Source organism: Rhinoraja longicauda, chromosome 9, assembly GCF_053455715.1.
Source record: "Rhinoraja longicauda isolate Sanriku21f chromosome 9, sRhiLon1.1, whole genome shotgun sequence".
In the NCBI taxonomy this organism is placed as follows: domain Eukaryota; kingdom Metazoa; phylum Chordata; class Chondrichthyes; order Rajiformes; family Arhynchobatidae; genus Rhinoraja; species Rhinoraja longicauda.
Window position 1 is genome coordinate 1806926 of NC_135961.1, and position 14730 is coordinate 1821655.

The 14730-nt window shown below is 54.3% G+C and overlaps 1 protein-coding gene across 1 annotated transcript in view; it reads left to right on the top strand.

Annotated features, from left to right (window-relative positions):
* Positions 1–14730, top strand: part of LOC144596869 (adenylate cyclase type 8-like) — a 104584-nt gene extending 89854 nt beyond the window's left edge. Inside the window, exons 13-14 of the mRNA XM_078405733.1 lie at positions 6746–6860; positions 14001–14730. Coding sequence (XP_078261859.1) covers positions 6746–6860; positions 14001–14377 — 492 coding nt within the window. The 3' untranslated portion in view covers positions 14378–14730. The remainder of the gene's footprint in view (positions 1–6745; positions 6861–14000) is intronic.

A 14730-nucleotide genomic window follows, 5' to 3' on the forward strand; every position in this document is an offset into this window, starting at 1 on the left:
TCCCTCTCCACTCCCCCACTCCCCTCTCCCCTCTCCCTCTCCCCTCTCCCCTCACCTCTCACCCTCTCCCCCTCTCCCCTCTCCCTCCCCCCTCCCCCCCTCACCCCACCCCCCTCCCCCCACTCCCCTCCCCCCTCTCCCCTCTCCCCTCTCCCTCTCCCCTCTCCCCTCTCCCTCCCCCCTCTCCCCTCCCCCCTCTCCCCTCCCCCCTCTCCCCTCCCCCCTCTCCCCTCTCCCCTCTCCCCTCTCCCCTCTCCCCCTCTCCCCTCTCCCCTCTCCCCCTCTCCCCTCTCCCCTCTCCCCTCTCCCCTCTCCCCTCTCCCTCACCCTCTCCACTCCCCCTCTCCCCTCTCCCCTCTCCCTCTCCCCTCACCCCTCTCCCCTCTCCCCTCACCCCTCACCCCTCTCCCCTCACCCCTCTCCCTCTCCACTCCCCCTCTCCCCTCTCCCCTCTCCCCCCTCCTCTCCACTCCCCCTCTCCCCCTCTCCCTCTCCCCTCTCCCCTCTCCCCTCTCCCCTCTCCCCTCTCCCCTCTCCCCTCTCCCCTCACCCCTCTCCCTCTCCCCTCTCCCCTCTCCCCTCTCCCCTCTCCCCTCTCCCCTCACCCCTCTCCCCTCTCCCCTCTCCCCTCTCCCTCTCCACTCCCCCTCTCCCCTCTCCCCTCTCCCCTCTCCCCTCTCCCTCTCCACTCCCCCTCTCTCCCCTCTCCCTCTCCCCTCTCCCCTCCCCCCTCTCCCCTCTCCCCTCTCCCCTCTCCCTCTCCCCTCTCCCCTCTCCCCTCTCCCTCTCCACTCCCCCTCTCCCCTCTCCCTCTCCCCTCTCCCCTCCCCCCTCTCCCCTCTCCCCTCTCCCCTCTCCCCTCTCCCTCTCCCCTCTCCCCTCTCCCCTCTCCCCTCTCCCCTCTCCCCTCTCCCCTCTCCCCTCCCCCTCTCCCCTCTCCCCGCTCCCCTCTCCCCTCTCCCCTCTCCCCTCTCCCTCTCCCCTCTCCCCTCTCCCCTCTCCCCTCTCCCTCTCCACTCCCCCTCTCCCCTCTCCCCTCTCCCCTCTCCCCTCTCCCCTCTCCCCTCTCCCCTCACCCCTCTCCCCTCTCCCCTCACCCCTCTCCCCTCTCCCCTCTCCCCTCACCCCTCTCCCCTCTCCCCTCTCCCCTCACCCCTCACCCCTCTCCCCTCACCCCTCTCCCTCTCCACTCCCCCTCTCCCCTCTCCCCTCTCCCTCTCCCCTCCCCCTCTCCCCTCTCCCTCTCCCTCTCCCTCTCCCTCTCCCTCTCCCTCTCCCCTCTCCCTCTCCCTCTCCCCTCTCCCCTCTCCCTCTCCACTCCCCCTCTCCCCTCTCCCCTCTCCCTCTCCACTCCCCCTCTCCCCTCTCCCTCTCCCCTCTCCCTCTCCCCTCTCCCCTCTCCCTCTCCACTCCCCCTCTCCCCTCTCCCTCTCCTCCCCTCTCCCCTCTCCCCTCTCCCCTCTCCCCCTCTCCCTCTCCCCTCTCCCCTCTCCCCTCTCCCCTCTCCCCTCTAAAAGGACTGGACAAGCTGGATGCAGGAAAAATGTTCCCAATGTTGGGGGAGTCCAGAACCAGGGGCCACAGACTAAGAATAAAGGGGAGGCCATTTAAAACTGAGGTGAGAAGAAACAGTTTCTACCCTAAGCCCATCACCACACTGAAGTCTGCACTGAAACCCACCCCCACCCAGACAATATTTATACTGTACAATACCTACCTCTGTGCAATACTAATATATTCATTTATAATATTTATTTTTATAATACAAAGACCAAGTGGGGCCTCTCCTGCAATGGTGCAGCACCTGCTCCTCCCCCCCTCCCCCTCCCTCCCCCTCCCTACCCATCCCCCCTCTCCCCCTCCCTACCCCTCCCCCCCCTCCTCCCCCTCCCAACCCCCCCATCCCCCTCCTCCCCCTCCCCCCTCCCCCTCCTCCCCCTCCCTACCCCTCCCCCCTCTCCCCCTCCTACCCCTCCCCCTCCTCCCCCTCCCCCTCCCTCCCTCCCTCCCTCCCCACCACCCCCTCCCTCACTCCCTCCCACCCTCTACCCCCTCCCTCCCCCTCCCTCCCCCTCCCTACCCCTCCCCCCTCTCCCCCTCTCCCCCTCCCCCTCCCTACCCCTCCCCCTCCCCCTCCTCCCCCTCCCTACCCCTCCCCCCTCTCCCCCTCCTCCCCCTCCCTACCCCTCCCTACCCCTCCCCCTCCTCCCCCTCCCTCCTCCCCACCACCCCCTCCCTCACTCCCTCCCACCCTCTACCCCTTCCCTCCCCCTCCCCCTCCCCCCTCTCCCCCCCTCTCCCCCTCCTCCCCCTCCCCCTCCCTCCCTCCCCTCCACCCACCACCCCCCTCCCTCCCTCCCTCCACCCCCCTCCCTCCACCCCCCCTCCCTCCACCCCCTTCCTCCACCCACACACACACACACACATATATATATATATTGTTGTTGTTGGTCCTTCGGGTTTGAAGATGACCATGACTTCACTTTCTGTTGGAGGATTGGTGACTGTGGGTCTGGAAGTGACTGGTGAGGCCAATCCGGGCCCGGAAGGCACACCCACACGTAGGACACAAGTGGATGGGTGCTGCAGTGGAAGTGGAGGTCGCCCGGGCCTTGCGCGCGGTGCGTTTCCTCTGGGCCTCTGCAGTGCGTCTGTTCTCTGCTGCACTGGCTCCTGTGGTGAGCTCGCTATGCCAGGTTGGATGGTCCAGAGCAAGAGACTCCCAAGAGAACGCCTTCCTCACTCCCTGTCTACTACCGTGGCTAGGGATTTCATCCCGTCTCCACCTTGACCATTGCCTCTCGTCATCCCCAAGATTCAAGGCAGAGAATGCTCAGCCCCTCCCTCCATATCAGTCCGGTTGTCGGGGGTTATGGGGAGAAAGCAGGAGAATGGGGTTAGGAGGGAGACATCATCATCGGCGATCACTGGAAGCGAGTGTGACTGTCCTCTCCATAGGGTCGGACGCCTGTGCGTGACTTTGTTTAACGTGGGGAGACTGGTGCACAGACAGACAGTCACCACACAGTCCTTGACAGATCTGGGTCAGGATCCAGTGGCGTGGAGTCCAAGACGACCGGGGACCCTTTTCTGCTGCAGCCTTCATCCATCCGCCTTCCCAGCCGTTGTGACGCTCCACTAAAGTCAGCCATCATCCTCCCTCCGCCTATTGTAATGTTGAGGTCTTGGTTGGATTGCTCTTTGTCAGGGACCTCCCCCTCGACCGTACCGCCATGGGTGACCCTACCAGGAGCGTAGCTCCAGACGGCATCGCTCTCAGGATCTCAGGACCACACAAGCTTCTCCACCACGACAAGGTGACAATCCACGGAGAAGAGGAGGGAGACATGGGTCAGCCATGATTGAATGATTGAATGGCGGTGTGGACTTGATAGGCCGAATGGCCTCATTCTGCTCCTAGAACTTACGATGTGGCCGACCCCTTATTCAGAAACCCTCTCTCCCTAGTAAGGCACAGGAGCCTGGCCCCACCATCATCCACTCCTGTAAGCTGTAAACCCACCTGTCAGAGAGAACACAGAGACAATCGACAACAGACAATAGGTGCAGGAGGAGGCCATTCAGCCCTTCGGGCCAGCACCGCCATTCAATGTGATCATGGCTGATCATCCACAATCAGTACCCCGTTCCTGCTTTCTCCCCATACCCCCTGACTCCGCTATCTTTAAGAGCTCTATCTAACTCTCTCTTGAAAGCATCCAGGAAATCAGCCTCCACTGCCTTCTGAGGCAGAGAATTCCACAGATTCACAACTCTCTGGGTGAAAAAGTTTTTCTTCATCTCCGTTCTAAATGGCCTACCCCTTATTCTTAAACTGTGGCCCCTGGTTCAGGACTCCCCCGACATCGGGACCATGTTTCCTGCCTCTAGCGTGTCCAACCCCTTAATAATCTTTTATGTTTCAATAATCTCCCCTTTCATCCTTCTAAATTCCAGCGTATACAAGCCCAGTCGCTCCATTCTTTCAACATACGACAGTCCCGCCATCCCGGGGATTAACCTCGTGAACCTACGCTGCACTGCCTCAATAGCAAGAACGTCATTCCTCAAATTAGGAGACCAATACTGCACACAGTACTCCAGGTGTGGTCTCACTAGGGCCCTGTACAGTGCTACTCAGAGGGAATATTCAAGTAATCTGCTGTGTGGTTGCAGCAAGCAAAGGTATCAGTTTATTATTGTCACGGGTGTCCAGACACATTGACAATCTTTGACTGCATGTTAGCCATGGAGATTAGGCCAGGCATGAGTACAATCAGGTGAAACATGTTGGAAAGCTAACAGATCGTTATTTATTGAGTTGAGTATAGGAGCAAAGAGAGTTGAGTACAGGAGCAAAGAGGTCCTTCTGCAGTTGTACAGGGCCCTAGTGAGACCACACCTGGAGTACTGTGTGCAGTTGTACAGGGCCCTGGTGAGACCGCACCTGGAGTACTGTGGGCAGTTGTACAGGGCCCTAGTGAGACCGCACCTGGAGTACTGTGTGCAGTTGTACAGGGCCCTAGTGAGACCGCACCTGGAGTACTGTGGGCAGTTGTACAGGGCCCTAGTGAGACCGCACCTGGAGTACTGTGTGCAGTTGTACAGGGCCCTGGTGAGACCGCACCTGGAGTACTGTGGGCAGTTGTACAGGGCCCTAGTGAGACCGCACCTGGAGTACTGTGTGCAGTTGTACAGGGCCCTAGTGAGACCGCACCTGGAGTACTGTGTGCAGTTGTACAGGGCCCTAGTGAGACCGCACCTGGAGTACTGTGTGCAGTTTTGGTCTCCTAATTAGAGGAGACTAGGTTAATTCCCGGAATGGCAGGACTGTCATATGTTGAAAGACTGGAGCGGCTAGGCTTGTATACACTGGAATTTAGAAGGATGAGAGGGGATCTTATCGAAACGTATAAGATTATTAAGGGGTTGGACACGTTAGAGGCAGGAAACATGTTCCCAATGTTGGGGGAGTCCAGAACCAGGGGCCACGGTTTAAGAATAAGGGGTAGGCCATTTAGAACTGAGATGAGGAAAAACTTTTTCAGTCAGAGAGTTGTGAATCTTGAATTCTCTGCCTCAGAAGGCAGTGGGGGCCAATTCTCTGAATGCATTCAAGAGAGAGCTAGATAGAGCTCTTAAGGATAGCGGAGTCAGGGGGTATGGGGAGAAGGCAGGAACGGGGTACTGATTGAGAATGATCAGCCATGATCACATTGAATGGTGGTGCTGGCTCGAAGGGCCGAATGGCCTACTCCTGCACCTATTGTCTATTGTCTATTATTGCAAGGGGAATTGAATACAAGCATGTGGAGGTTATGCTTCAGTTACATAGCGTGTTGGTGAGATCACTTCTGGAGAACTGTTTCTTACTTTATTGAATGATGTGAATGCATTGGAAACAGTTCAGAGAAGGCTTACCGGACGAGTGAGTGGAGGAACTCTGCGCGTCAGGCAGCATCTGTGGAGAGAATGGATGGGCGATGTTGTGGGTCAGGTCCCGTCTGCAGAGACTGTCCGTTCCCTCCACAGATGCTGCCTGACCCGCTGAGTTCCTCCAGCACTCAGGATTAGTCGTTGTGTCTCCATTTTACTGGACTGGTCTCTGGATTGGGGGGGGGGGGGTGGGATCCATTTTGAGCAATGCCACCTTTTTGTGTCATCTGCACACTTGCTCATCATTAGGAGAGGGAGGGGATGAGGTGGGGGGTGGGCATGGCTGGCACTGGGTGTGCGTGAGGGGGGTAGGCATGGCCGGCACTGGGTGTGTGTGTTGTGCATGAGGGGTGGGCATGGCTGGCACTGGGTGTGCGTGAGGGGGGTGGAGTTTGGGCATGGCTGGCACTGGCTGTGCGTGCTGTGCATGGGGGGTGGGCATGGCCGGCACTGGGTGTGTGTGAGGGTGGTGGAGTTTGGGCATGGCCAGCACTGGGTGTGTGTGAGGGTGGTGGGGGGTGGGCATGGCCGGCACTGGGTGTGTGTGAGGGTGGTGACGGAGTGTGGGCATGGCTGCCACTGGGTGTGTGTGAGGGGTGGTGGAGTTTGGGCATGGTCAGCACTGGGTGTGTGTGAGGGTGGTGGGGGGTGGGCATGGCTGGCACTGGCTGTGCGTGTGGGTGGTGACGGAGTGTGGGCATGGCCGGCACTGGGTGTGTGAGAGGGTGGTGGGGGGTGGGCATGGCTGGCACTGGGTGTGCGTGCTGTGCGTGGGGGGTGGGCATGGCTGGCACTGGGTGTGTGTGAGGGTGGTGGAGTTTGGGCATGGCTGGCACTGGCTGTGTGTGAGGGTGGTGGGGGTGGGCATGGCCGGCACTGGGTGTGTGTGAGGGTGGTGGGGGGTGGGCATGGCTGGCACTGGGTGTGCGTGCTGTGCGTGGGGGGTGGGCATGGCTGGCACTGGGTGTGTGTGAGGGTGGTGGAGTTTGGGCATGGCCAGCACTGGGTGTGTGTGAGGGTGGTGGGGGTGGGCATGGCTGGCACTGGCTGTGTGTGAGGGTGATGGGGGTGGGCATGGCCGGCACTGGGTGTGTATGAGGGTGGTGGGGGGTGGGCATGGCTGGCACTGGCTGTGTGTGAGGGTGGTGGAGTTTGGGCATGGCCAGCACTGGGTGTGTGTGAGGGTGGTGGGGGGTGGGCATGTCTGGCACTGGCTGTGTGTGAGGGTGGTGGGGGTGGGCATGGCCGGCACTGGGTGTACGTGAAGGTGGCGTGGGGTGGCACCGGTTGACATGCGTTGTTGTTGCAGGCGAACGTCGATGAATGGCAGCACCTGTGCATGCTGGCAGACTTCTCCCTGGCTCTGGAGAGTATCATGGAACAGATCCACGAGGACTCCTCCATTAACTTCAAGCTCCGCGTGGGTGAGTCTCTGCAGCATTGCACACCCGGCAGGCAGCAGGGACCAGAGTCCATGCAGCGTCGCAGGGCACCAGCACAACAACTGCCATCTCCTCAGTGTCGGAAGGAACCTATTTAAACTTATTTAAACCTGCAGATGTTGGTTTAAACCAAAGATAGACACAAAAGGTTGGAATAACTCAGTGGTTCAGGCAGCGTCTCTGGAGAGAAAGAATGACAATAGACAACAGGTGCAGGAGGAGGCCATTTGGCTCTTCCGGCCAGCACCGCCATTCATTGTGATCATGGCTGATCATCCACAATCAGTAACCCATGCCTGCCTTCTCCCCATATCTCCCCATATCCCTTGATTCCACTAGCCCCTAGAGCTCTATCTGTGAGTGTCCCCTTTATCCGTGCCCCTACTGGTATTGTACACCTCAATAAGGTCCCCCCTCAGCCTCCTACACTCCAGAGAATAAAGTCCCAGCTGATCCACCCTCTCCCTGTAGCTCAAGCCCACAGATCTGGCTGTTTGCAAATGTAGTATAATGATCCAAATAGTTTAAAATGGCCAAGCAAGCCTCTAAACTATAGGGCAATTGGGGAGAGGGGATAAATTCTTCACCAATGTCTACATTGTCCAAATGCATTTAAAAATGTGAGGAGGAGGGTGTGTGTTCTGTGTTGTGTATCAGGTGGATGTTTATTATTGTCACACGCACCCAGGTAGTGAAAACTTTGTTTTGTTAGCAATCCAATCAGATCATATAATATGGTATATTACTAGACAACAGACAATAGGTGCAGGAGGAGGCCATTCGGCCCTTCGAGCCAGCACTGCCATTCAATGTGATCATGGCTGATCATTCTCAATCAGTACCCTGTTCCTGCCTTCTCCCCATACCCCCTGACTCCGCTCTCCTTAAGAGCTCTATCTAGCTCTCTTGAATGCATTCAGAGAATTGGCCTCCACTGCCTTCTGAGGCAGAAAATTCCACAGATTCACAACTCTCTGACTGAAATAGTTTTTCCTCATCTCAGTTCTAAATGGCCTACCCCTTATTCTTAAACTGTGTCCCCTTGTTCTGGACTCCCCCAACATTGGGAACATGTTTCCTGCCTCTAACGTGTCCAACCCCTTAATAATCTTATACGTTTCGATAAGATCTCCTCTCATCCTTCTAAATTCCAGTGTATACAAGCCTAGTCGCTCCAGTCTTTCAACATATGACAGTCCCCGCCATCCCGGGAATTAACCTAGTAAACCTACGCTGCACGCCCTCAATAGCAAGAATATCCTTCCTCAAATTTGGAGACCAAAACTGCACACAATACTCCAGGTGCGGTCTCACTAGGGCCCTGTACAACTGCAGAAGGACCTCTTTGCTCCTATACTCAACTCCTCTTGTTATGAAGGCCAACATTCCATTGGCTTTCTTCACTGCCTGCTGTACCTGCATGCTTCCTTTCAGTGACTGATGCACTAGGACACCCAGATCTCGTTGTACGTCCCCTGTTCCTAACTTGACACCATTCAGATAATACTCTGCCTTCCTATTCTTACCACCAAAGTGGATAACCTTACACGTATCCACATTAAACTGCATCTGCCATGCATCCGCCCACTCACACAACCTGTCCAAGTCACCCTGCAACCTCGTAGCATCTTCCTCACAGTTCACACTACCTCCCAGCTTTGTATCATCTGCAAATTTGCTTGTGTGTGTGTACGTGTGTGCGTGCGTGTGTGCGTACGTGTTTGTGTGTGTACATGTGTGTGTGCGTGCGTGTACATGTGTGTGTGTGCTCATGTGTGCGGTTGCATGTATGTACATATGTGTGTGTGCGTGTGTACCTGTGTGTATGCGTGTGTGAGTGCGTGCATGCCAGTGTGTGCATGCATGTGTGTGCGTGTGTATGTGTGTACGTGTAGGTGTGTGCGTGTATGTGTGTACGTGTGTGTGTGTGTACATGTGTACGTGTGTACATGTGTTTGCACATACGTGTGTGCGTGCGTGATTGTATGTGGTTGTGTGTGTGTGTGCCTGTGCTTGTGTGTGTGTGTGTGTGTGCGTACGTGTACGTTTGTGTGTGTGCTTGTGTGTGTACGTGTGTTCATGTGTGTGTGTATGTGTGTGTGTATGCATGTGTACGTGTGTGCATGTACGTGTGTGTATGTGTGTGTGTACGTGTGTGCGTCTGGATATGCGTGTGTACGTGCGTGTGTATGTGTGTGCCAGTGTGCGTGCATGTGCGTGCGTGTGTGTGCGTATGTGTGTGTGCGCGCGTGCGTGTCCGTGTGTGTGCGTGCTTGCATATGTGTACATATGCGTGTGTGCGTGTGTACCTGTGTTTGCGTGTTTGTCTGCATGCATGCCAGTGTGTGCATGCATGTGTGTGTACGTGTGCATGTACGTGTATGTGTGTGCGTACATGTGTGTGCTTGTGTGTATGTGCGTGCATGCATGTGTGTACCTGCATGCGTGCACATGTGTACGTGGGTGTGTGTACGTGCATGCATGTGTGTACATGTGCGTGTATATGTGTACGTGCTGGGGTGTGTGTATGTGCGCACTCATGTACACACTTATGCACACACACACTCTCGTACAGGTGTGTGTACATCTGTGTGTACGTGAGTGTGTGCCTGCGTGTATGTGTGCGTGCGTGTATGTGTGTGTGTGGCGTGCGTATGTGTACGTTTGTACGTGTGTGCGTGTGTTGTGTACATGCATGTGCATGCGTGCGTGTCTACGTGCTTGTGTGTGTATACCAATGTACATGTGTGTGTGCCTGTGCATGTATGTGTGAGTGTGTACATGCATGCATGGATATGTGTGCGTGCGTGTGCATGTCTGTGCGTATGCGTGTGTGTTGGTGTGTCCACGTGTGTATATTTGTGTTTATCCGTGCGTGTATGTATGAGTGTGTACGTGTGTGAGCACACAAGTATGAGTGTGTACTTGTGTGTGTGCCTGCGTGCGTATGTGTGCACATGTGTACGTGTGTGTGCACATGTGCGTGTTTTTGAGTACGTGCATGCGTGTGTGCATGTGTGTGTGTACGTGTGTCTGTACATGCGTGTGTATGTGCATGTGTATATGCATGTGTACGTGTGTACCTGTGTGTTTGTCCATACATGTAGGTGTGAGTGTGTACGTGCATGCATGCGTGTATGTGTGCGCGTGCATATGTATGTGTGTGCATTTACGTGTGTGTTTGTGCTTGCGTGAGTGTGTTTGCCTGCATGCCAGTGTGTTTGTGTGTGTTGATACGTGTGTTTGTCCGTGTGTGTACCCGTGCGTGCATATGTACGTGTATGTGCATTTACACGTGCGTGCGTGTGTGGATTTGTATGTGTGCATGTGTGTTTGTGCGTGCGTGTGTGTTCATGTGTGTGTGTGTTTGCGTGTGTGTGCATTTGTGAGTGTGTGCCTGTGCGTATGTGCATGCGTATGTGTACGTGTGTGCGTGCCAGTGCGTGTGTGTGTGTGTGTGCTTTGTGTGTGTGTATGTGTGCTTTGTGTGTGTGTGTTTGTGTGTGTGTGGCGCATATGTATATATGTGTGTGTGCATGTGTGTATGTGTTGTTTACGTACGTGTGCATGCGTGCTTGTGTGCGTGCGTCGGTGCATGTGTGTACTAGTGTGCACGTGTGCCTGCCTGCATGCATATACGTGTGAGTGTGTACGGGCATGCATGCATGTGCTTGCATGTGTGTGCATGTGTTTGCGTGTGTGTGAGAGTGCATGTGTGTGTTTATGTGTGTACATGTGTGTTTGTCCGTGTTTGTATGTTTGAGTGTTTACGTGTGTGTGTGTGTGTGTGTGTTTATATATGTGTGTGCATGCGTGTGTACGTGCATGCATGTGCATGCATGTGTGTGTCTGCGTGTGTGTATATGTATTTGTGCATATGTGTGTGTATACACGTGCGTGTGTATGTGCGTGTACATGTATTGTGTATATGTGTACGTGTGTGTGCGTTTGTGCACATATCTGTGTGTGTGAGTGTGTGTGTGCTTGTGTATGTAAACGTGTGTGTGCGCGCGTGTGTGTACGTGTGCGTAGAAACGTGTGTGTGTGTATGTGCATGCATGTTTGTGTGTGCGTGTGTACTTGTGTGTGTGCGTGTGTGTGTGCATGTGTGTACATGCGTGTACATGCGTGTGTGTGTCTACGTGTTCACGTGTGTGTGTGTACATGTGTGTATGTGTGTGTGCACTTGCGTGCGTACTTGTGTGTGTTTGTATGTATGTGTGGTATATGTGTGAGTGCTTGTATCTGTGTGTGTGCGTGTGTGTACATGCGTGTGTGCGTGCATGTGAGAACGTGTGTGCTTGCATGTGAGTGTGTGCATGTGCATGCCTTTGTGTACGGTGTGTGTGTGCGTGTGCATTCATATGTGTGTACGTGCCTGCCTGTACGTGCGGGCCCATGCGTGTGTGTGTATGTATGTGTGTGTACGCGCGTGCATGTGTTCATGCATGTACGTATATGTGTATGCATGCGTGCATGTATATGTGTGTACGTGCATGAGTGTGTGCATGCGAGTATGTGTCTTTGTGCATGTGCCCATGTGTGTACGTGTTTGTGTGCATGCATGTGTGTACGTGTGTGTGCCATTGTGCATGCGCATGTATACGTGCGTAAATGTGCAAGTGCCTATGTGTGCATGTATACATGTCTGTGGTGTGTGTATGTGTGCGTGCTTGTGTGTGCTTGTGTGTATTTGTGTGTGTGTACGTGGATGTGTGTAGGTGTGTGTCTGTGTGCGTGTATGTGTATGCATGTAGGAGTGTGTGTGTGTTTGTACGTGTGTGCCTGTGTGTGTGCATGTGCGTGTGTGTACATGTGTGTGCATATGTGCATGCATGTGTGTGCGTGCTTGAATGCGTGCATGTGTAGGTGTGAGTGTATATGTATGTGTGTGCGTGCGTGCTTGTGTATATCTGTACATGTGTATATCTGTACATGTTTGCCTGAGTGTGTGTACGTTCGTGTGTGTGTGTGCATGCGTGTGTGTTTGTTTTAGTGTGTACGTACGTGGACGTGCGTGTTTGCTTGTGTGTGCGTTCTTGTGTGTACGTGCATATGCATGCTTGCATGCGGGTGTGTGTGCATGCATGTGCGTTTACGTGTGTGTGCATGCGTGCGTGTGTGTGCATGCATGCATGCTTGTGTGTGCACATGTTTACGTGTGTATGTGCATGTGCGTTTGTGTATGTGTTTACATGTATGTGTGCGTGCACTTGTGTGTGTACGTGTTTACTTGTGTGTGTGCGTGCATGCATTCATGTGCATGTGTGTGTATGCGTGCGTGTGTGTATGTGTGTGCGCATGCGTGCATGCAAGTGTGTGTATGTATATATGTGTGTGTATGTGTGTGTGTTGTATCTATGTGTGTGTGCATGCGTGTGCATCTACGTGCGTGCGTGTATACATGTGCGTATGTGTGCGTGCCTGTGTGTATGTATGTGTGTGTCTATATGTGTGTGCATGTATGTGTGTGTATGCATGTGTGTACGGGCATGTAAGCATGCGTGTGTGTGCGTCCATGTGCGTGCATGTGTACGTGAATTTGTATAAGTATGTGCGTGCGTGCGTGAGTGGTGCGTGTGCATGCGAGTATGTGCGTGTATGTGTGTGTACGTGTGTGTGTGTGAATGTATGTGTGTACATGCGTACGTGTGTGTTAGTGTGCTTGTGTGCATGTGTACATGTTTACATGTGTGCATGCTTGAATGCGTGCATGTGTGTAGGTGTGAGTGCGTATATGTATGTGTGTGTAGGTGCGTGCATGCGTGCTTGTGTACATGCATGTACATGCATGTGTATATCTACGTGTTTGCCTGTATGTGTGTACGTGCGTGCGTGCGTGTGTATGTGTGTGTGTTTGTTTTAGTGTGTGTGTGTGAGCATGGACGTGCGGGCTTGCTTGTGTGTGCGTTCGTGTGTGTTTTTGTGTGTGCATGCATATGCATGCGGGTGTGTGCATGCCTGTGCGTTTACGTGTGTGCATGTGTATATTTGCGGGTTTATGAGTGTGTGAGCATGCATGCATGCTTGCGTGTGTACATGTTTACGTGTGTGTGTGCGTGTGCATTTGTGTACACGTTTACATGTTTGTGTGCGTGTGTGCACTTGTGTGTGTACGTGTTTACTTGTGTGTGCATGCATGCATTCATGTGCATGTGTACACGTGTGTGTGCATGCGTGTGTGTGTATTTGTGTGCATGCGTGCAAGCAAGTGTGTGTGCATGTATGTATGTGTGTGTATGTGTATGCGTGTTCCATATATGTGTGTGCATGTGTGTGCGTCTACGTGCATGCCTGTCTACATGTCCGTATGTGTGCGTGCATGCGTGTATGTATGTGTGTGCATGTATGAATGTGTGTGCATGCATGTGTGTACGTGCGTGCAAGTGTGCATGCGAGTGCGTGTGTGTATGTGCGTGTGTATGTGAATTTGTATCAATATGTTTGCGTGCGTGCATGAGTGTGCGTGTGCATGCGAGTATGTGCATGCATGTATGTGTGTATGTGTGTATGTATGTGTATGCGTGTGTCCACATGCTTGTGTGCGTGTGTACATGCTTACATGTGCATGCGTGCATGCGTGTGCGTATAGGTGTTTACGTGTGTTTGCGTGCATGTGTATGTACGTGTTTGTGAGTGCGTGCATGCATGCATGTACGAGTGTGTACATGTGTGTGAGTGCATGTGTGCATGTGTGTGCGTGTGTACATGCGCATGTGTGCATGTGTGCGAGCGTGTCTGTGTGTGTTCGTGCTTGAGCGTACATGTGTGTGTGTGCATCCGTGGATGTACGTGTGTGCGTGCGTGCACATGTGTACGTGTGTGTGTGTGAGTGCATGTACGCGTGTGTTCTTGTGTGCGTGTGTATGTGTGTACGTTCGTGTGTGCGTGTACGTGTGTATGCGTGTACGTGCCTGTGGGTGTACGTGTGTGTATGTGCATGTACGTGTACATGTGTGTGTGTACGTGTATGCATGTGTGTACATGTGTACGTGTGTGTGCGTTTGTGTACGTGTGTGTACATGTATGTACGTGTGTGCATGTGTGTGTACGTGTGTGCATGTGTGTACATGTGTACGTGTGTGTACATGTGTGTGCTGACGTCTCTGGTTCGTGTTGCAGGATTCAGCCATGGAGTCGCTGTGTCAGGAGTGATTGGGTCGAAGAAGCCTCAGTTTGATATCTGGGGCACGACGGTGAACATGGCGAGTCGCATGGACACCACGGGTGTGAGTGGGATGGTGCAGGTGCCAGCTGATACCCAGGTGGTCCTGTCCCTGCGCGGCTTCATGCTGGAGTACCGGGGGGCCATCTATGTGAAGGGCTTGTCGGAGACACAGGGCAAGATGGACACCTACTTCCTGACGGGGAGAGTGAAGCAGGTGGTGAAGCATAACTGGAAGAGGCGGCAGAGTGCCCAGCAGTTGCTCTCCGCCTTTATGGCCTGTCTGGTGCAGAAGAAGACCTCAGATATGACCATGATCAGCGAGAGTAAATAGTGCCAAGCCCAGCCCCGCCTGGCCTGGCCCATGTCGGCCTGGCATAGTATCACCCACCCTCACACCCGGAGCAAGCAAAACCTGATTGTTGGATTTATAGAGAGATGTACGTGGTTGCTCACTCAGGCTGAGGAGAGGTTGTGTGTCAGCATAGCAGCCGGCTACTCCAGGGAAGAGCCCAGAGCACAGACACACTGGCCAGTGCGGTGAAACCCATGCTGGCCTTGTCTGCTTGAGGCTCTCACCTTGCCCACTGTTGGACGGACAAGTACCAGTCCCAACTCACCCTGACCACAACCCAATGCTAACCTAACCCTAGCCCACCCCGGCACTGGAGCAACGTAGAGTAATAC